At 35.4% G+C, this 20,188-nt stretch overlaps 2 protein-coding genes across 3 annotated transcripts; one reads left to right on the plus strand and one right to left on the minus strand.

Annotated features, from left to right (window-relative positions):
• LOC109723212 (glyoxylate/succinic semialdehyde reductase 1) lies at positions 4,533-8,684 on the minus strand. Its single transcript, XM_020251498.1, has 8 exons — positions 8,498-8,684; positions 6,937-7,047; positions 6,758-6,859; positions 6,406-6,507; positions 5,875-5,990; positions 5,155-5,233; positions 4,900-5,070; positions 4,533-4,815 (listed from the first exon to the last, which is right to left on the minus strand). Exons 1-8 carry the CDS (start codon positions 8,600-8,602, stop codon positions 4,720-4,722), a joined length of 882 nt encoding a protein of 293 aa, XP_020107087.1. The 5' UTR covers positions 8,603-8,684; the 3' UTR covers positions 4,533-4,719.
• Positions 9,004-13,876, plus strand: LOC109723211 (putative protease Do-like 14). 2 transcript variants are annotated; one of them, XM_020251495.1, is made up of 10 exons: positions 9,004-9,244; positions 9,365-9,475; positions 9,719-9,904; positions 10,002-10,129; positions 10,248-10,459; positions 10,713-10,794; positions 11,290-11,432; positions 11,941-12,061; positions 12,710-12,802; positions 13,356-13,876. In XM_020251495.1, the coding sequence occupies exons 1-10, from the start codon at positions 9,148-9,150 to the stop codon at positions 13,470-13,472; spliced, it is 1,290 nt and encodes a 429-aa protein (XP_020107084.1). In that variant the 5' UTR covers positions 9,004-9,147; the 3' UTR covers positions 13,473-13,876. The 2 variants fall into 2 exon arrangements, with proteins under 2 accessions (XP_020107084.1, XP_020107086.1); XM_020251497.1 differs by having other exon boundaries at positions 9,725-9,904.

Consider the following 20,188-nt stretch of genomic DNA (forward strand, 5'->3'; position numbering starts at 1 on the left):
ATATATATATATATAAAGTTAATGACTTATGAGAGGGAGGTCCACGGTGGACCTCCCTCTCATGCGGTCCACGAGGCCAAAGTGGCCTCGTGGACCGCGCCCTATCCTGTTCTCGAAAGCCCCGATTTTCCTTCTTCTTCTTCTTCCCAAACCCAGCGCCATTTCTACCTCTTGCTCTCAAGTCTCAACTCTCAAGTCACAAATTCGATTTTTTTTCCAAAATTTATAAAATAATTTTTTCAAAAAAAATTTGAGGGACAACTATTGTTTGGAAAAAAAAATTTTAGCGGAAATTTTTTTTTTCGAGAAATTTTACAGTGATCCAAAGTTCCGCGACGAAAGCGATGGAGGAGGAGGACGCCGACGATGGCGGCGACGACGCGGCAGCGAGTCCGCGACCGCCGTTTCTTTGGGCGAATCATTCGCGAATCGCGAATGATTCGCGGATGATTATTTTTGCTGAAAAAAATGCGTTTGTTTACGCATGTTTTGGAAAAATTCGGATGCCGGCGTTTAATTCGGGTTTCGAAAAAGTCGCGAATAATTCGCGAATTAAACGCGAATTAACTAACTAAGGTTTCACCACAAAAACTAGGAGATAGAAAATATTATAAATGCGGAGATAAGAACTGAAAACTATGCGGAACAGCATTTGTTTCTAAAATTTTCTTTCGTGTGGGGCACGCTTACCCTGCTTTAGCATGTTAATATGTTGATACATATAATAATTCTTTTAATAATACGAGGCTTTACTATATTGAGATATACAAGTATATAATTTAACGATTTATTAAATTTATCAATTTATCAACAGTCGCTGAAAATACTAAAATATTTCTCTCAAGCTTAGGATTTGAGACGACTTTAGAAATCAATCTAATTAATCTATAGAATTATATTTTCGCTGATTTGAAATTTTTGATCTGAATTAATTAACAGTATTTTAATTAACAAATAAGCGCTATATGATTTTTTAAAGTTTTTTTTATCTTTTATATTTCTCTCTCTCTCATTAATCCCGATGGAACCCTTGGATTCAAGGATAAAAAGAGAACACACACAAAATAACAAATAAATATTAAATAAATAAATAAATAAACAGTTGCAATAGTTTTGAACCCTTCTTAAAATGGATAATAGAAGGGATTGGAATACTCTTGTAAACCATTTTAAGCACATCTAACTTTAATTCACACATCTAACTTTAAAGTAGCAAATTATTATTTAATGTCTTTTCCGCTATATAAATATTCTTTTTTGCTAATATGAAATTAATATTATATTCCTATGATCATCTATAAAAAAATAAAAGATACGACAAGATATAAAGCAACAAAAAGCAGAGTCATAAAGGAAAGAAGCCGAAAAAACAGGGAATAAAGGGGCTATCTGGAAAAAACCAGCAAAGAAATCGACAAAAGTGTGCTAAAAGAACAGGGAATCTGTGGGTGAAAAACAAAGAAAAAAAATGCTGAACTTAGATTCACGTTGTGTTCTTTCTTCAAATCCGCAAAAGAAAAGTTATGAACTAAAGTTACGAGTACAGATTCCGTGCTTTCGAAAATACGGAGGTATCCGTGCTTATAAATTATTTTCGATTATAGGACATCCAATTCGACGATCGGCTTCGTTAGGCATAATTTACGCTATTGGAACTATCTAGAAATCAAATTTTACAATTTTTCGACATCATTTACCAAGCGATTACGGGGTCTCAAAAATGACTATTTTAACGGCTGATATGGCACGTTTTTAAATTCAACGGTGTAGAAGTTTCCAAATTATATAAAACTTTAATAGAAAATTCTACTTAACATTAAGAATAAGAACAATACTTCCGATTTGAAAATTGAGTTTTTTATCACTATTTTTTATGAGATTTTTATTTTTAGCCGTTCATTTTGAGGCTACTCGTTCGTTCACTAGGCAAACAAAGTCAAAAAATTATGAAATTTGGTTTCTAGATAGTTTCAATAGCGTAGATCATATTTAACGGAACCGATCGCCGAATTAGAAGGCCCATCATCGAAAACAACTTACAAACACAGAAACCTCAATACTTTCGAAAGTATAGGAGTCTAGCTCCTAAAGTTACTATCTACATATTTTAATAGGTGAAAGAGTAGTATTAAGTTAATAAGAATTTTCTTATTTGTTTGTGACCGATGTTTTGAGAATGTCAATTCGTATATATTATACTTTAGTGTGATTTGTTTACAGTAGATCGAATAACCCTTTTAGTCCTATTTGTAGTAAACTGCAATAACTCGGTGGATTGACGAAAAAAGTATAGTATATATATAAAATTATAGATTGAAGTGATTAAAGAAAAAGAAGATCAGAAAAGAAAAGGGAGGGACTACCAATTGGCTGAACTTAATAAGAAAAAGAGAAAAAAGAGTTAAAGGCAACTTAGAATAGTCTAATATTGATATTTTTAGCTCTCTTTTTTCCAAGTCATTAACAAAACAAGAGGAAAAGATAATCTCAAAAATGCATGACTCAATAAATTCCATTTTTACATATATTCAATTACCAAACATTTCTTTCTAATAAACAAGTCTATTTAGTTGCCTTAATCCATATCCGCCAATTATTTTTCCTTATCAATCTCTATCTATTGATAAGTATTACCCTAATAATATATACCAGAAACTCACAATGGAGGAGACAAGAGACACTGTGGGAAAGAGAAAGTTAAGAAATTGAATTAGACCATGTAATGTACAATATAAAATAACATGAATAGGCACATGAGATGACATGAAGATGATAGGAACAGAGTAAATGAACCAAAAGGTCACACCTGGAAATAAATAAAAATGAGATCGGGACAAGCAAGGGGGGCCAAACATAGCTAAAGGTGATTGTGGCCTTAGATGTATGCATGCATGTGCCATTAATAATAGGGGGCCATTAGGTCATGGGGGGAGGGAAAAGGGAAAGGGTGGTTAATTAATTAATTATCAATGAGGAGGATAAAGTTCTACTGTGAATAGATTGGAATGTAGAGTAAGATGATTTGGATGCTTGGACTAAGTATAATATGCAGTGGGGCATGTAAACATTCAAATCAATGTATGCCCATGGCTATATAGAGGGGCCTTCATGTCATTCTTACTTCAAAACTTAAAAAAGAAAAAAAAAAAACCGGGGGGGGGGGGGTTGCTTTTGATATGTGAAATATATTGCCGGATAACGTGTTATCTGAGCCCGTCGTAATTCCACTCATGCTAAGTTCGTGTTGGAAGCGTGATTTGCTCTAATACCACTTGTTAGAAGGAGAGTAGTATAAAACTAAAATTTTATTAAATATTTTTTGACTAAATTTTGATAGTGGATGATTTTTTACATATTTACTGCAGTCTATATATAGACATAAATCAAAATCCTAATAGCAATAATTGAACAATTGTTGAAACGAGATGAGCATAAAACTAAATCTTTATTAAATATTTTTCACATATTTACAGCAGTCTGTCTATGTATAGGCATAAATCAAAATCCTAATAACAATAATTGAACTAGATTTAAACTTATCTCTTCTGTCTAACCACAAAATATTAAAATATAAACTTGACAGAAATAAATCTAAACTAATCAAAAATATTGGGTTACTTATCAACAACAATATTTAAACTTATCTCTTATGTCTAACCAACAAATATTAAGAGATAAACTTGACGGAAATAAATCTAAACTTATAAAATATATTGGGTTACTTATCAACAGTTCGGAATAGCAATGCTAATTAGAAAATTAGTTTCATTGTGAGTACACAAAATTACTTTTAATTCATCTTTATTTTTCGATTGCTACAACTTGTCTATTTAATCCACAATAACAGCTAATATTATATTACTTGTTAGTCTTAAAAAAAACAAAAAAAAAAAAGTTATGTGTCAGGTCATAAAAGGGGGAAAGTTTTTTTAGCTTATTATCTACTCAAAATGTCATTTCCATACATATAAAGAAGCAACCCCTAAACGAACGAATAAAAATATGTATCAATCCATATCAATACATATAAATTAATAAATAGATACTTTGATAGGTACTCTAATAAAATATTAATTTGTTAGCAGTTGAGTCTCTACACGGCATCGTGCTTTTTGGATAAGTCGACGCGATGCTGCAGCTTTTGTCCTTGAAGTTCTCGGCACGCACATTAGTACATTAGCCGTATACTCCACCGACCTCTTATCTTAAGCCACTCATTTGGATCCAATTGGGTGCAGCACAATTTATAAAATGCTTTTTTTATAATCCCAATTTAATTAGTTAATTAACAAACATAGTTTTGTACTCTCCATTTCTTAATTCATGTTTAATTGTTTTTAGTTTTTTTTTTTTTTTCTTTCGCACCTAAGGAGTATATATAGGTAAGGTCGCTGTTTCGCTTATCAGATTATAAATTAAGAATCATTTTGTTTGGTGATTTAAGAACATCAAAACGAGGCATGCCTTTCGAAATTCGTAAGCTAAAACAAGGCGCCGACGCTTCGCAGGCCATGGTTAACTCGAAGAAAGAATAGGGCAAGAGAGTCATCAATGGACTGCAATTGATATTTTCAACTCAAGTTCAAGATATACTTGACAAAGATTTGTATTCACAGCATAATAGGTTAAATTTATTCCAAGACCATCATCTCTGTCATTTGCTTTGAGTCGCATTAATGATCATTCCAACACTGCATAAATTTCTTGTGTTCACAATGTTCATGCATCACCAGAACTTCCTTTTCCCTTCACTGCCTCAAACACAGCTGAAAAATCATGGTCCCCCAGTCCAAGGCCCCTCGCTTTCTTGAACGCCTATAAGAAAATATGAATGCACGGTACTAACAATATATCTTCGCTCGTACGTAGAGAGAGAGAGAGAAAGAGAGAGAGAGAGACCTCATTTGCTGTAGCAGCAACAGGCATTGAGACAGCATGTTCATCGCCAAGAGCAAGGGCCAATCTCATATCCTTCTGCTGATGTTTGAGAGGAAATGCCGGCGCGTAACTGCCCTTGATCATCGCAGGCCCTTTCAGCTTAAACATAGGATTTGCCACCCCACCCAGATCCTTGACGCCCACAATGAAACCAAAATTAGTAACTTAACATCGGAAATATGAACTGAATCACTCGCGAATCACCGTATAACGTACCAACACGTCTAGCAGTGTCTGTGGATTCAATCCGCTTTTATCAGCGAGACAAAGCCCTTCAGATAATGCATTCATCATACTGTAGAACAAGAACAACCAGGTGAGAGTTAACAAGAAAGGACTGGCAGAAAATTTCAGCAACTAGAATTTAGCATTAGAAGGGAAGTTGTAAATTAGGCATGAAAATATCAGCAATCGATCATATCAAATCAAACAGGATAGAGACTCGCAACCGTCAGCAACCAATTCAATTCCACGAAAATATAAGGTCAGCTATATATATCACAGGCTATAGTTGAGAAGGATCCACAGGAGAATTGGAATAACTTCACTACTATTATAGATTCTCTACAGGATAAGTTCCCGTCACTCCGTTCCTTCTTCAGTCGGTTGCATTCCAAACACTTGCTGTCTTTGGCCACCTTTAGCAAACTAAAAGAAAAATTAAATGGAACTGTCTAGTACTTCACTTTTGGTATCTCTGCGGCTTTATTACACTGCTGCTTTAATCTATGTTTTATCAGCTGTGCACCAGCCTACCCGTTTCTTTTCATCTTCTTTCAGTGAGTTTAAACTCAACATAACAATAAATTTCTTATTTTATAATTCAATAATTAGAGAGGGGTCAACATAACAATAAATTTCTTATTTTATAATTCAATAATTAGAGAGGGGACATTTTAAGAAGCCTGATAATATATACAAGAGAATGCTAGTCACCTGCCCATGATCATGTTGACCACAAGCTTCATTTTCGCTCCGTTGCCAACTTCTCCCAGAAAGAACGACTTTTTCCCCAATACGTTAAATGCAGGAGTTATTTCTTCATAAAGTTCCTACAGTCACGACACAAATGGAAGCTGTAGTAATTGTGGCAGCAAATAGCAACCAAAAATACATAGAAAAAGGGTAAAATTAGTTTACCTCTAACCATTGCAACAATCATAACAGTAGAGAAAGGAAGTTATCTTCAAACTAGTATAGAGATCACTTTAACTTGTTTTGAATAGAAAAGAAAGATACAGAAGGAAAGGCTACAGTTTTTGAGAGGTAATATTAAGTAAAGAAGAGTGACAGCAAATTTCACTATCTAAACTATAGAAGTTAGTCCTTTCAGTGTCCCAAAGAAGATATAAGGATACATCTAGATATGTCGAACTTCCCTAAGTGGATCAAATTAATACGATATGCGACATGTGATATACGGCACAATCTAAAAAGCCTCTGAATAACCAGCATATGATACATTACCTTCCCCCCGGCAGCAAGTATAACCAACTGGCCATCTTCAGCAGGCTTCTTGCTGCCCGAGACTGGAGCCTCAAGGAAGTATCCACCTTTTTTAGTAATTGCCTGCGAAAATTATTTCGAAAATTATTTAGATAAAAGGGGGATGTCCATCATAAACACATAGGTTTATAAGTCTTTTAAATTGGAGCAATTAAATCTACAGTATCCTTTTTTTTTATCACAATTTAAACAAAATCATGAGCAAGAGATGCACAATTTTTGAACCCATTGATTGAAAGGTAATATGTAATCATATCCAGTTAGGAAAGCTTTAAATTCTGAAACAAAATGTGCACAAATCATTAAGTCATACCTCACTGATCTTAGATGAGGTATCGGCATCGACGGTTGACATGTCAATATAGCCTTTTCCACTAGAAATCTCCTCAAGCACCCCGTCTTTGTCAAAAACTACCTGAATAAGTCAAAAAATGTTTTTTAAAGAAGCGAAGGACAAAAATTCATATGACTAGCATATGGAGGCTTCCTAACCGACAGAGCTGCACTGGGATCAGAGAGCATGGCTATGGTGTACTTGCACTTCTTAACCACTGATGCTGGAGTTTCTCCGACAGAAGCACCTTCGCTCACTAGTTCTTGACACTGTTAATATAAATTCAATTTAACCCAATAGTTCTTTCAAACTAATAGGTTTACAGTGCACTCTTGAAAATCAAAATGATATACCAAAGTCACTATACTAGCTATAAAATTTATTGCTAAATGAACGGTGGCACAGCAGAAGGATGGTATGACAGCAAAACTTGATTTTTCACATTATCATATATAAACATCGCCGTTACATACTTGTGTTGTTCAAAGAATCAAAAATATAGGAACAAAGTTCCGTGAGTACCAAGTGTTTGCATTTCAAGCATAATATGCTACGCTAGAGCTGTTGACAAATGACTGCGCATCAAGAAAGCGATTAGAAGTTATCAAGAACTCATATAGCTTAAATGTATAAACTCGGTTTACTTGCTTGAAGATTGAAACTTTTCCAGTTTGTGATATTATGCAAACAGAAAAAACCTTTAGCTGAAAAGTTTTTGATCCAATGTAGGAAAAGAAAGATCCTAAGCACTCAGTAAACTTTTGCGACTTTCGTGTAACAGAGCAAAGGAGAGAAAATCGACGAATTTCTTTTGTTTATTCAAGGGGCGTGCAGTAGTTGGTCAATGCGGAGTGTGAAAAGAGAGTCCAGCTACTATTCTTTTAGGAGGACGGAGGCATTCATCCTCCTAAGTCGTTTTAGATGATAAGGATCCCGAATCGATCGGAACCGTTAAAGTTGATCTAGAGTATTTATAACGTCTAGAAACTAAATTTCATAAATTTTAAAATTCGTTATCAAGTTCATTGAAGAGTTGAAAAATGAACGGTAAAAAATGAATAACTTTATGAAAATAGATATTAGACTTTTTCAATTCATGATCGGAGTTATCAAACGCTATCTAAATAGCATAAAGAATTTTCTATCAAAAATTCAAGCTGTTTGGATTGTTCTACTTTAAAATTTATGAAATTTAGTTTCCAGACACTTTAAATACTCAAGACGATTCCGATCACCGATTCGAAATTTCTATCATTTAAAATGACTTAACGAGGACGAAGGCCTCCGTCCTCCTAAAAGGATAGTAAATATTCTGAGAGAATGTAAAAGTCATATATAGGATGCGGTTATAGTCATCGTTTCACGGCCATTTGGATGTCGGAACAACTTAACCGGTGATAATATTTGCATTATCTTTTGTCATTGCAGTATAAGAGTTTGATCTAGGTCCACCATTAGTTCACCGCATACTGGATACAAAACTTTTTAGGATAATGTAATTTGACCAACTACATACCCATACATATTTTTGGTATAGCCCTAATTCTATTATTAATGAACCCCATACCCATGCACAACAACCAACTAATTCCGACTAATTTTCAGCAATGTTCATCCATCGACAAGGAGCAAAAGCAACTCTAACTAATAAAGTTACTAATTATGCAACAATTTAACAAAAAGGGGTAACAGGGGATAGAGATTGATAGAGAGAGAGACCTTGGAGAGGGTGCGGTTCCACACGGTGACCCGGAACCCGTTACGGAGGAGGTTTCGGGCCATGGCCTTGCCCATGATTCCCAGGCCCAAAAAGCCCACCTCCATCTCTATCTCTCTATCTCCCGCTTCTTCTTCTTCTTCTTCCTCCGCTCCTATTTCTCACTACCAAAAATCGCTTCAACGCTGATGAAGTGGGTGGGGCGTATATATATATAAATATTTTATTTTATTTTATTTTATTCGTTATTTAGCAAGTGGACGTCTCCACGTGGCTCTCTGCTATTGGCTCTTCCGACAATCGATCTCTGCCCCAATGGCGTCTTTCGCGCGTCGTACGCGCTCCTGCTGCAGGCCGATATCGGGTGTTTTTGGTACAAACAGGGAACAGCATCATGAACGAATAGGAAACTGACGCGTCACCAACTTGTCTGGGCCGGGGCAGCCCAATTGATCACAATGACCACGGCCCACTTCCTTTCTCTCTACCCGCCCCGCCAAAAACCCAAAAAAATAAAACATAAAAAATAAAATAGGGAGCAATCTAGGATCATCGTTTCCCCATTTCTCTTTCTTTTTCGCGAAAACGCTTGAACAATAAGCACGGGCCACCGCCGAAGCTGCGAATCTTCGAGTTCCCAACAACTCCTCCCATGCTCCGCTTCCTCCTCAACAAACCCTACCGCTCCGCCGCCGCCGCCGCCGCCGGATTCTTCGCCGTCGCCGCCGTCGCCTCCTCCCATTCCGCCGGTGATCACCTCCGATATCCCCTCTTCTTCTCTTTCAAATTCTCACTTTATTCGCTTTAAAGGTCGTAATTTGATCTCCTTTTTGTGCGTGCGTGCGTGTGTGTGTTTGTTCGCAATACAGAGGCGACTGTTTCCGTCTCCCTTCCTCCCCCGCGTCATTTCTTATCCACGCCAGCTGAGCTGATCTTGGGAGATTATCGTTTTCCGTCACTCTTCTCGATTCCTCTAGCAGGTTCGTATTTTCAGTAAAAGGATCGCATTTCGTTAGCTTTCGGAATTGGATTAGATTGGATAGAGTAGGATAGAAAAGCGACAAACGATGGGAATTGTTAAACCCTAAACCCTAAACCCTCTCCCCCGTAGTTACACTCTCCCCCGCTCCTATCCAATCCAATCTAGGATCAAATTAATGTTTTGATTAAGGAGTGATGATTTTACAAATGATTATCCAAAGAGTTTTTAATTTGGATTTCAGATGTAGGTTTTCCGCTGCGGCATTCCTTTGTAGATAGCTCCGTTCCATCCGCAACCTTAAACAAGGAAGCTTCGGGCAAGAGCGAGGATGATTCGAGGTGCTGCCCGGGATGCTTGGGCAGGAAGTCGATCGTCAAGGCAGCGGCCACTGCTGGTCCCGCAGTTGTAAATATTTCCGTCGCGCATGGTTAGCAATCTCTCAATTTTGACCAGATCAATTTGAGGTCTCCGTGCGTAGAAAGCACTTTTGCATATCTACATGGTGAATTTTGGTTATTTTGTAGGTATTCATGGATTAATGCTTGGGAAAAGCATTGGGTCTGGAACAATCATCGATCCTGATGGAACCATTTTGACCTGTGCCCATGTTGTGGTAGATTTCCAAAGCACAAGAGGTGTTTCTAAGGGAAAGGTTGGGATCTTGACAAAAAGTTTTCCTTTGATAGAGCACTTTAAATACGTAATGATATATTATTGTTACTTTTCTTTACTTATCCTTTTTGTGTCATTTGTTAATAACACCGAAATAGGTTGGTGTGACTTTACAAGATGGCCGTGAATTTGAGGGCACTGTCGTCAATGCTGATCTCCACTCAGATATTGCTGTTGTGAAGATCAAATCCAAAACTCCTCTACCAGTCGCAAAACTTGGCTCATCCTCGAAGCTTCAACCTGGTGACTGGGTTGTTGCTCTTGGCTGTCCTCTTTCCCTGCAAAATACCATTACTTCTGGTATTGTGAGGTGATTGGTTATTAGATATACTACACTCAACCTGCTTTATTGGCATAATTTCCTCGGTAAATAGGCTTAGTCACGTATGTTTGATTGTTTTGTAAAGGGTTTTCATATTATTGGCTTCATATTAATAGTGACATGTTGCTCTAGAATAGTCTGCTTGCAATATTATTGTCATGCAACTGTATTTAACAGACGAAGTCTATTAACACCTGTTTGTATTTTTAGCTTACTCTTTCTTTTTTGCTTCTGTGTGTAGCTGTGTTGACCGGAAAAGTAGCGATCTGGGTCTTGGAGGAGTTCGAAGAGAGTATCTACAGACTGATTGTGCAATCAACGAGGTAAGTTTTGTCTTTTGAGTTATCTAACAGATCCTTATTACTGTTTAACTTTACGATATTATGCTTTTATATGGCTTTCAATTGTTAATCAGTATTACATCATATTGGCGTGTTGTAATCAACTCGATTTTGTCGAGCCATATGGGTCCAATAGTGTGTATAAAAGCTTTTTTTATATATATAAAAAAGAAGACAAACTCTTTGTCAAAGTTGTTTCTCCATTTTGGGGAGCACAAAGGTATTCTTTCTCCTGATCAAGGACTTTGCAGAGAGAATGATGAGCATTTTACCCTGCAGATATTGCTATACAATTTGCCCTCTGATTTAATATTAAGCTAAAATGCAGAGACACAAGATGTGCAGAAAAAGTATGTTGTTGGCTTGATCATCAACCTATTTGGAAATGCCAATGATCTTACTTAACCTTAGATACTTTAACACTACCTTAAGTTTTTTTTCCTTGTTTTTTTTTTTTTCTTTTGTTTTGCGCTTTAGGGAAACTCAGGTGGCCCTCTTGTGAATCTGGATGGTGAGGTTGTGGGAATCAACGTTATGAAAGTTGCAGCTGCTGATGGTTTGAGCTTTGCTGTGCCGATTGACTCGGTCGTCAAAATTATAGAGCACTTCAAGAAAAGAGGGTAAGTGCTAGATTTTTAACGATTAATTTTGATTGTTCTCTATTCTTCTTACCTATAAACTACTTTCTTATTGTTCACAAACAGATAGCATGGCCTTTGTTTCTCTGTTTGCTTGATCCAAGCAATATGAAAAATCTATTTTAGAATAACTAAGGATTATACTTTAGCAAGCAGTACTTTCTTGATACTTCTCATTGAGAAGCAAAGATGGTTTGCTTGGTTGTATGTACAGTTAGATGCTTTGAGCTTTGCTGGCCTTGATTAGTCATATGGCCAAGAAATAGAACAACATACGAAGTCATTACTCATCTAAACATCATACGTTCTAGATGTTACTTATATAAATCTTATTTTAATTTGACCAAAGTTGATGATATAATTCTTGCTGATTGTTGATCTAATTAAGAACCTACTTGTTGCGACACCCTTTCAAGCGTAGTGGACTTTGTTACACCAGATTATATTGCATATTGATTCTTTATTCATAGATGTCCTCTTAAAAATGCAGAAGAGTCGTGAGGCCGTGGCTTGGGCTAAAGATGCTGGATCTTAATGAAATGATTGTTGCTCAGCTCAAAGAAAGAGATGATTCTTTTCCAGATGTAAGCAGAGGCGTGCTTGTTTCCATGGTAAGTTTTTCAGATTCAACATATGCTTTCTTAGAAGACTATCTTTCATGCTTGATCAGACTCCAGGGTCTGCTGGTAAGTTTGGGGTGATATTAGGAATTGAACAACAGCGTGATATTAAATGTGTTATGCCTTCACTATGACACCTAATCTGCCCCAGTTTAATAATTATATGGTTTGGCCCTTAGATTCTTGCAATCCAAAGAAAGCCTTGCCGACAAAAGAAAAGTAAAAACAAAAAGAAAATAAAGAAAGGGTCTCAAAAACTAAATTTTTAATTGGTTCCGAGTGTTGTCATCACAGTTTGGCATCTCCAGTGCCACGGCATTGCCGTTCTTGATTGAGAATACATTGAATGTTGTGTTTGCAGAATATGTAATTATATTATCATGTGTATTGGATTGTCGGCAATTAATTTTTAGTGCATATCGAACTATATCTGGCATTTTCTTAACCGCGTCAATTAGTTAAATCTAAATCTTGGCGTATATCCATATTCCTCTCTTTGTTCTTGTTGAAGCAACAAATATCTTTTCATATTAATTTCTGGTAATGCCTAACTTCACTTGAACTTTTCATGGAAACTGGAGCTTCTTCCATTTTTTGTGTGTAGTGCCTAATAAATAATGTATTTGGATTGCCAACCAGGTTACTCCAGGATCACCAGCTGATCATGCTGGATTTCGCCCTGGTGATGTAGTTGTGGAATTTGAGGGTAAACGTGTTGAAGGCGTCAAAGAGGTATTGCACTAGCTTCAATTCAAGTACTAAGAGCACTAGTCAGAACAAAAAAAAAAAAAAAAAAAAAAAAAAAAAAACTAAAATGGAAAACCTGTAATTCGAAACAACATGTCTTTTTTCATCTAAACTAATCTCTCATCACATATCTTGAAATTCATTTTCAGAATCACTTCTTTCCTTCAGTAAAAAAAAATTCATTTATATTTATAAGAATATCGATCTATGTTATGCATTGGAACATGCTAGTTTGTACCAATGTTGGTGTAGCTTTTTGTCCCTAGAGTATGCGTATAACCACTTCTCATGTTGTAGTATGAGCAACAACATTGTTGTTGTGTAAAGCACTAGTAATAGTTTTTAGTTCATAATTGCGTGAACACCTTTTCCCTAATCTCATCTTGCCATTATGCGATTGTTGTACCATAAAATCAGCTAAACAATCGAACATTGTGTTTGCTCTCTATCCCATAGCTTAAATTTGATGGCAAAAAAACAACTGAGAGTTTCGTTACTGATCGAAGCCATATAATTCCCCAATTTTTCGGCATTGCAGATTATAGACATAATGGGTGATAAAGTTGGGCAGCCTTTAAAGGTGCTTGTCAAGCGCACGAATAACAAATCGGCAATGTTGACTGTAATACCAGAGGAAGCCGATACCGGCCGGTGACGCCATTCATATGCGAAAAGGCGGGAGAGAGATTCTGCTAGAATACACTTGGAATTAAGCGGGTGGGGAGTGTTTATTTTTTTCCTTTTAGATTAAATATCTAATGGGTATTATGGGATTTTTTTTTTTATTAGGCAGACGATTTTGATTAAACAACTTGGTGGACGATTTTGGTTAAACAAATTTCAGATTTTTTTATTTTTTATTTTTTTGGGGGGCTTAGATAACTGCATATGTGAATCAGGCTTGATTTGTAGCTATGAACTACTGTGTTGACAGTGCGTACATTCCTCTGTTGTTAGTCTTGAATCTGTCATCAAATAGATGCGACTCTCTATGGAAATAATGATACCCTGTCACAATCTTGTAAATAAATCAAATTTGGCTTTGGTCAGTTTCTTTCACTCCCTTTAGGCTTCAGCATCTCCTGTGTTTCAGATTTATGTCCTTTTAAATGTTAGGTATGTTTGGTTTAGCTTCTAGAATATCTTCTCTGCTTAATCTCGATAGTCGAAATTATGACATTTCGATGGAAATACTACTTCCAACAAAATACTGAGCTCTTTTCTTTCTGGTGCCTTTTCGCTTATTAACTCCTAAATCACCAAAGAGGAGGGCCATGGAGGGACATAACATCTGAAAAAGATCTCAATTCAATAGTGATTTCCCCTGCCCGCGCTCGACATCCGCCTCGCTTTGTACTGCGAAGCACTAACCGAAAACCGCAATAACGGTGTGGCTAAACGCCATAACGGTGACGGACGGCCGCCGTGAACTTCTCTCTTAATCTGTACCTGGAACGGACTCTCAACTTGCAAATCCTTGCCCATTTAATGTTATTGTACCAAAATAACGTGTATTTTAGGGGACAAAGGTGCAATGCGTCCGCTACCGAGTCCATCTCAATTGGCTGTTCGATGGCGACGCGTTACTTTTTTTGGTTTAGAAACCCAATACCTAAGTCTCAATTATTGGAGAATATCAAATTGATGTTGAAACCTATTCCCCACCACGTTGGGTCCAGGCTCGTTGCAAAGTCTAAACTGGAACTATTATTGAGTTCGAATCCATTCGAGAGAGATGAGACGATGAAATAGAGAGGAGGTTGGAAAAGGACATTTTCTTTTCCTTTTTTTTTGGAGAAAAATGTAATTGTTCAATATTTAAGGCATTACTAACAAGGCTAAAGAACAATTTTAGTATGAGAACAAGTAGAAATAAACAAGGTCCAATTATTTTTGCGTCGCAACGAAGCATCAAGTAATAATGTGGGTCTGGATGTTAGGAAAACATAACTTCTGTCGAGTACGTGGATCTACGCGCGCACATTCATGGCTACCCAACGGTAAAAATGTATTAAGACCCCTCAACAATAGGTCATTCTGAAAGAGACTCCTTAACTATCTATATATAAATATAACTTTTGAAAGTTTAGGGTCTATTTCAGAATGGCATATAGTTGAGGGCGCAATCATTCATTTCTACCCTACATAAATTTGTCTTGAAGTTGAATGGCATGAGAGAGAGAGAGAGTCTACATATTCCAGCAATGTAGCATGCTGTTCGCTTTATTCATTTTTAGAAATGAGCTTATCTGAAAATTAACATAAATTAACTAGATTTTCTTCAAATTTGTTATTTATGTTAAGAACGGCCGGTGAGAGAGAGAGTCTCAGTGTTGTTTCTAGATCTTCATCTGGTAGCAATAGATGATGAAACTGGTCATTTCTAGAGTAGGTGATGATCACGAGTCCTAATAACTTAAGAAGTGTTTGTGGAGCTACTGGTACATATGTAGTAGTCCTCAAAAATAAAAACGAAACATAAAGAATGGACACTGAATAAGTGAAACATAAAGATGGCAACTTTTGACTGAAATTAGGAAGTGGGGCTTCATGTGGCATCATCTTCAACTCGCTTATGGCACCATTTAGTTGTCTTCTAATGGTTTCACCGGTCATTTCCTGAGAAAAATCAATTTAAGAGCAACACCACAAATCTTACACTCTAGTCTTTAAAATACTAAGATTTTTTTCGCTTATTTTATCAGTTTTATTTTTAGTATTAAAAATTCAAAAGAGATGCATGTTTATTATTTTAAGTCCGGTTCATAGGCGACTCTCTGGCCAAGACCACGGAAGTGACATCCCAAAGGCTTGAGAATGGTCTCACAGCGAATAATTATGACTTAGATGTGGAGATATAAAAGTCTGAATAGGCTAAAGAAATAACTTAATTATAACATTTTGAATTAGTGGACCGAATAAGTACTCAATTAATTGAGCCCTTGGCTTCCTCACTAGTGAAGGGTCCTTTTTGTGGAGAAATTATTGCTTGCACCCTCTGTATGTGCATCTCATCTAATATTTTTATTAACCAAATGTCTTAAAATCAAAAATTCAATTTGATAAATGCGATTTAACATAATTTAAAAGCCCTCGATAGAAAAAAAAAATTTACTAGATTTGAAGAGCTATAACTAAGCAATCAAATATATATACTAAGTAATCAGAGCAAAAGGACTCCAAATTCATAATTTTTAGCCTGTAGAGTTTTTACCTGTTCAATAAATTAAATTTGAACTTTAAAATTTTTATTATAGAGTCTTATACAACCGAGGAAGGCAATAGTTTCTTCTATGTTGAAAATACAGTTGCAGCGGCACCTTTGTTCTAAGTAAAAGATCGGGGGTTCTATCCCACTATTGTGATCAAAAATTAAAAACAAATAAATAGCCTGGTTCACAGGTGACTCTGTGGACCAAGACCACAAATAATTCCCTAAAGTGTGGGGTCCTTTTATTTTGTGAACTATTGTTTGTCTCCACCTCAGGTTTATTTTTGTCCAGGACCCACCCACGTGGCACGCTCATCTCCTCAGGTGCACCAACGCATGCACCCCACACGCGGGAAGGTGCAGGTGCACACCACGTGGCTACACGTGTGGCGGGGGCTGGTCATGTCGTTTGGTAGCTCTATATATTTTTGACATATATATTGTCAGACTCATATAACATTACGAATAATATACGGACAAATTTATTGTCGGATCGTTGATATTAACTATTAATTTTTTAAAATTTTTAATTATTAGAAATATGTAATTAGTTTACTTAAAACGTTCAGAAATAAGTATTTTTATACGGATATCGATTGTGACTCGATTCAACCAGCCACTTGCCACTTGGAACATAACTCGATCTAACCCAACCTGATACTTTGAACGTGACTCGGTTCAATCCAACGTCCCGCCACAAGACAAGATGCTGGCTTACTTGGTCCAACCTAGTCTTACGTTATTTCGAATGTGACAATCCGACCTAACCTCTCGATACACGGTAGGATACGCACCTGCACAAATTCGCTGTATGCGAGAATCGAATCTGTGACTTTTGATTTTGATATCACTTGTTAATCGTTGGTGCTAATCATTAATTCCACAAATGTACAGAAATACATAATTCAATCACTTAAAGCGTATAGATACAATGTCTACGAATCTTAATTGTAAATCAGCTGAACCAACATCACTCCACTACGAACATAATTTAGTCTAATCCAACCTCACGATATTTCGAACGTAATTTAATCCAATCTAACCTCTCGTCGTATAGCAGAAAGCTGGCTTTTTCAAGCCTACATTAATTAATAACATAATATGATGAGGAGAATTACAAGGGAAGACACCAAGCATTTCTCTATCTTTTTTTTCTTTTTCTTTTTCTTTTTTTTTTGGCTCTTTCTCATTCCACGGAGACAAATGCGTGGGGCCCACGTGTCCCGATCGAGCTCGCGACTCAAATCCATCCACGTATCGTAGAAAGAGAAAGAGAGAAGTCAAGTTCTGTGTGTCCTATTATGAATTTGTATACATTAACTCCCTTTTTTTTTTTTATTCTATGTAAGGATTTTGATGCCACTATTGAGGTTGCATGCAGTGAATTGATGAGAAAGAGTACAGGTTAGATAGAGTCGCATTGATTTAAACTCTTACGGTATTTTATAAACAGTAGTTGTGATCATTTGATTAATTATATGATTTTTTTAAAGCTGATGAGAATTTTCAGAACAAAAGTTTACGATGATACTGTATGACGATTTATCTGCTAAAAAAAAATTAAATGTATATACAAAGGATGAACTGAATAATAAGGATATTTGTACGGTAAAGCAAATATTTTATATATATATATAAGCTCATATGAGGAATTTGTGATAACCAAATAATATGAATGATCTTAGATTAAGGGAGAGCGAAGAAGTATTCATGTAATGCATGAAAAAAGAGATCAGATTTGACTTAGATGGACGTTGGTGCGTAAAGAGATAAATTGTTAGACATTTATGAAAAAAAGTTATAGATATGTAAAATAATAATCAAGAGATTACCGAAAATTTAATATAGAACCAAATGTATAGATTTTTAGCTTAGTGGTTTCAAATAGACAAGTTATATTCTCGGTTTTCTTGAGAATTGGGCTTCTCCATCTGAATTTTTTCATATTAATTTAATATTTTTTTTGCAACAAGCAAATATTATTATTAGGAACGTGTATTGGTTTTGGATAGAGGAGAAATATAAGGCATAAAAATGTCAAAAAAGGAAAAGTTGTTCTGGTTTTTTGGAGATTTTATTTAATTAATGATCATTTGTGATACATGAAAATGACACATGGAGTATTTGATCTATATAAGTTATAGGATTTAAAACTTATGCAAATAAACTATTTGAAAATTATCAGTCAAAAAGGCTGCATTATTTCAAAATTTTATGTATATTGTTTGTTCAATTAGGAGCTAGTAAACCATCCATATATAGAATATAAATGATATTTATATTTTTCTTAAGCTTCTTTATTATTTTTCTTAAAATATTAAAAGAAAATTGTTTCATACAATCTATTTAATAAAATAAAATAAAATCATTTAGCTAAGAAAGAGATGGCTTTCGAATCAGACATTGACTTGGCGACTCATCCGAGTCGAACGTAGCATTCTGACTCGCGAGCCCATGGAAAGCGATATTAATAGTCTCTTTTTTATAATTTAATTAAATGAATAGTAATAAATTTTAATGAATATTCTGTTAATATTAAAGTTATATTTTTCAATAATATTTTATTCTTGGAAATGAGCTCAGTATGGAGGAACTACTCAACAAATTTTTATTGGAACAATTTAGCGATTCATATTAATTTATCTTATATTTAAATGTTAATAATCTATTCTAATTTAGAAAATATTTTTGTGAGGCTCAATACTATATTGGACAACAGTTCTAAATACAGTGCTCATTATTTATTTATTTATTTATTTATTAAATAAATATATGGCGAGTTGGTTTATGATCCAAACTAAGATTTAATTGATTTAAACTGTTCATTTGGAGCATTTTTTAACTAGAAATTTTGGTTTAATTACAGGTAATTACAGAGAGTGGGTTACTAAATTTAAGCACAATAATCTAAAACAGGGAGAGTTGGGTGGTATTATGTGGTGTGGAAAAATGGATGGTAGTGAGTGAAAGAAAGGTCCCTTTTTTTAGAGAGAGAGAGAGAGAGAGAGAGTGTGTGTGTGTGTGAGAGAGATAGAAATGAAATGATTGAGGTGGGCCCCAGAGAACCTAAAGAAGGAACTAAAGAGTGGACCCCACCAATGACAAGAATGTGTGTGGGGTGGTGGGATCTTGTGTTGCGGTGACTCTCACTTTCATGAGAATAATATATAAATTATATATATATATATAAAAAAGTCAATATTTATAAAAATATAGTAGCCGGACTATATATATATATATATATATATATATATATAGTCGAGCTAGAATACTATCGATAGTAAACGGACTTCGTTGCCACCCATTTGTTTTTAATGATGGAGCGCCTATAAATTGACGATCATGACCGTTGAACAAGATCTATACCACTTTAAGTATATAGAAACCAAATTTCAAATCATTTCGACATCATTGACCTAATGATCAAAGGGTTTCAAAATTTATAATTTTAATAGTAGATATGAGACATTTTCTCGTTTAATAATGTAAAGCTATTCAAATCAATTGAATTTTGATTAGAAAATTTTTTAAACTATTTAGAATAAGGTCTATATTCTCGATCTTGATTACAAAATTCCTATCATCACTTTTTAGAGGATATTCATTTTCAGCCGTTCATTTTTACGCCCACTTGATGGATAAGAGAATAATATCGGAAAAGCATGAAATTTGATTTTTAGATACTTCAAATGGTATAGATCATATTCAATGGTGCCAACCGTCGATTTGGAGGCTTCATCATCGAAAACAAATTGGTGGCAACGGAATCCGTTTGCTACCGATAGTATTCTAGCTCAACTCTCTCTCTCTCTATATATATAGAGAGAGAGAGAGAGTAAGCTGGTATGCTTATAGAAGTACGGAACATTTCGTGCTTCTAAGTCGTTTTCGATGTTGGGATTTTCGAATCGACGATCGGCTTCGTTAGAATTGATCTAGAGTATTTGAAGTACTTAGAAAATAAATTTTGTGATTTTTCGATATCATTTGCCTAGTTATCGAAGGGGCTCAAAATTAATAATTTTAATGGCCGTGGTAAGCCGTTTGCAAGTCTAACGGTGTAGAAATATTTAAATTACGTGAAATTTTGATAGAAAATTTTTTATACTATATAAAACAAGTTCAAGAACTTTGATCTAAAATTTTAATGTCATATCACC

Source organism: Ananas comosus, linkage group 17 (assembly GCF_001540865.1).
Source record: "Ananas comosus cultivar F153 linkage group 17, ASM154086v1, whole genome shotgun sequence".
NCBI lineage: Eukaryota > Viridiplantae > Streptophyta > Magnoliopsida > Poales > Bromeliaceae > Ananas > Ananas comosus.

Bases quoted from the DNA above. Each gene is read 5' to 3' on its own strand.
- LOC109723211 (XM_020251495.1), top strand. From the start codon at position 9,148: ATGCTCCGCTTCCTCCTCAACAAACCCTACCGCTCCGCCGCCGCCGCC. The intron at 10,130-10,247 runs GTTGGGATCTTG...ACACCGAAATAG, and splicing joins GAGGTGTTTCTAAGGGAAAG to GTTGGTGTGACTTTACAAGA. The intron at 11,433-11,940 runs GTAAGTGCTAGA...TTAAAAATGCAG, and splicing joins GAGCACTTCAAGAAAAGAGG to AAGAGTCGTGAGGCCGTGGC.
- LOC109723212 (XM_020251498.1), bottom strand. From the start codon at position 8,602: ATGGAGGTGGGCTTTTTGGGCCTGGGAATCATGGGCAAGGCCATGGCC. The intron at 5,234-5,874 runs GTGACTAGCATT...CTTGTTCTACAG, and splicing joins GTCAACATGATCATGGGCAG to TATGATGAATGCATTATCTG. The intron at 5,071-5,154 runs GTACGTTATACG...GTGGGCGTCAAG, and splicing joins AGACACTGCTAGACGTGTTG to GATCTGGGTGGGGTGGCAAA.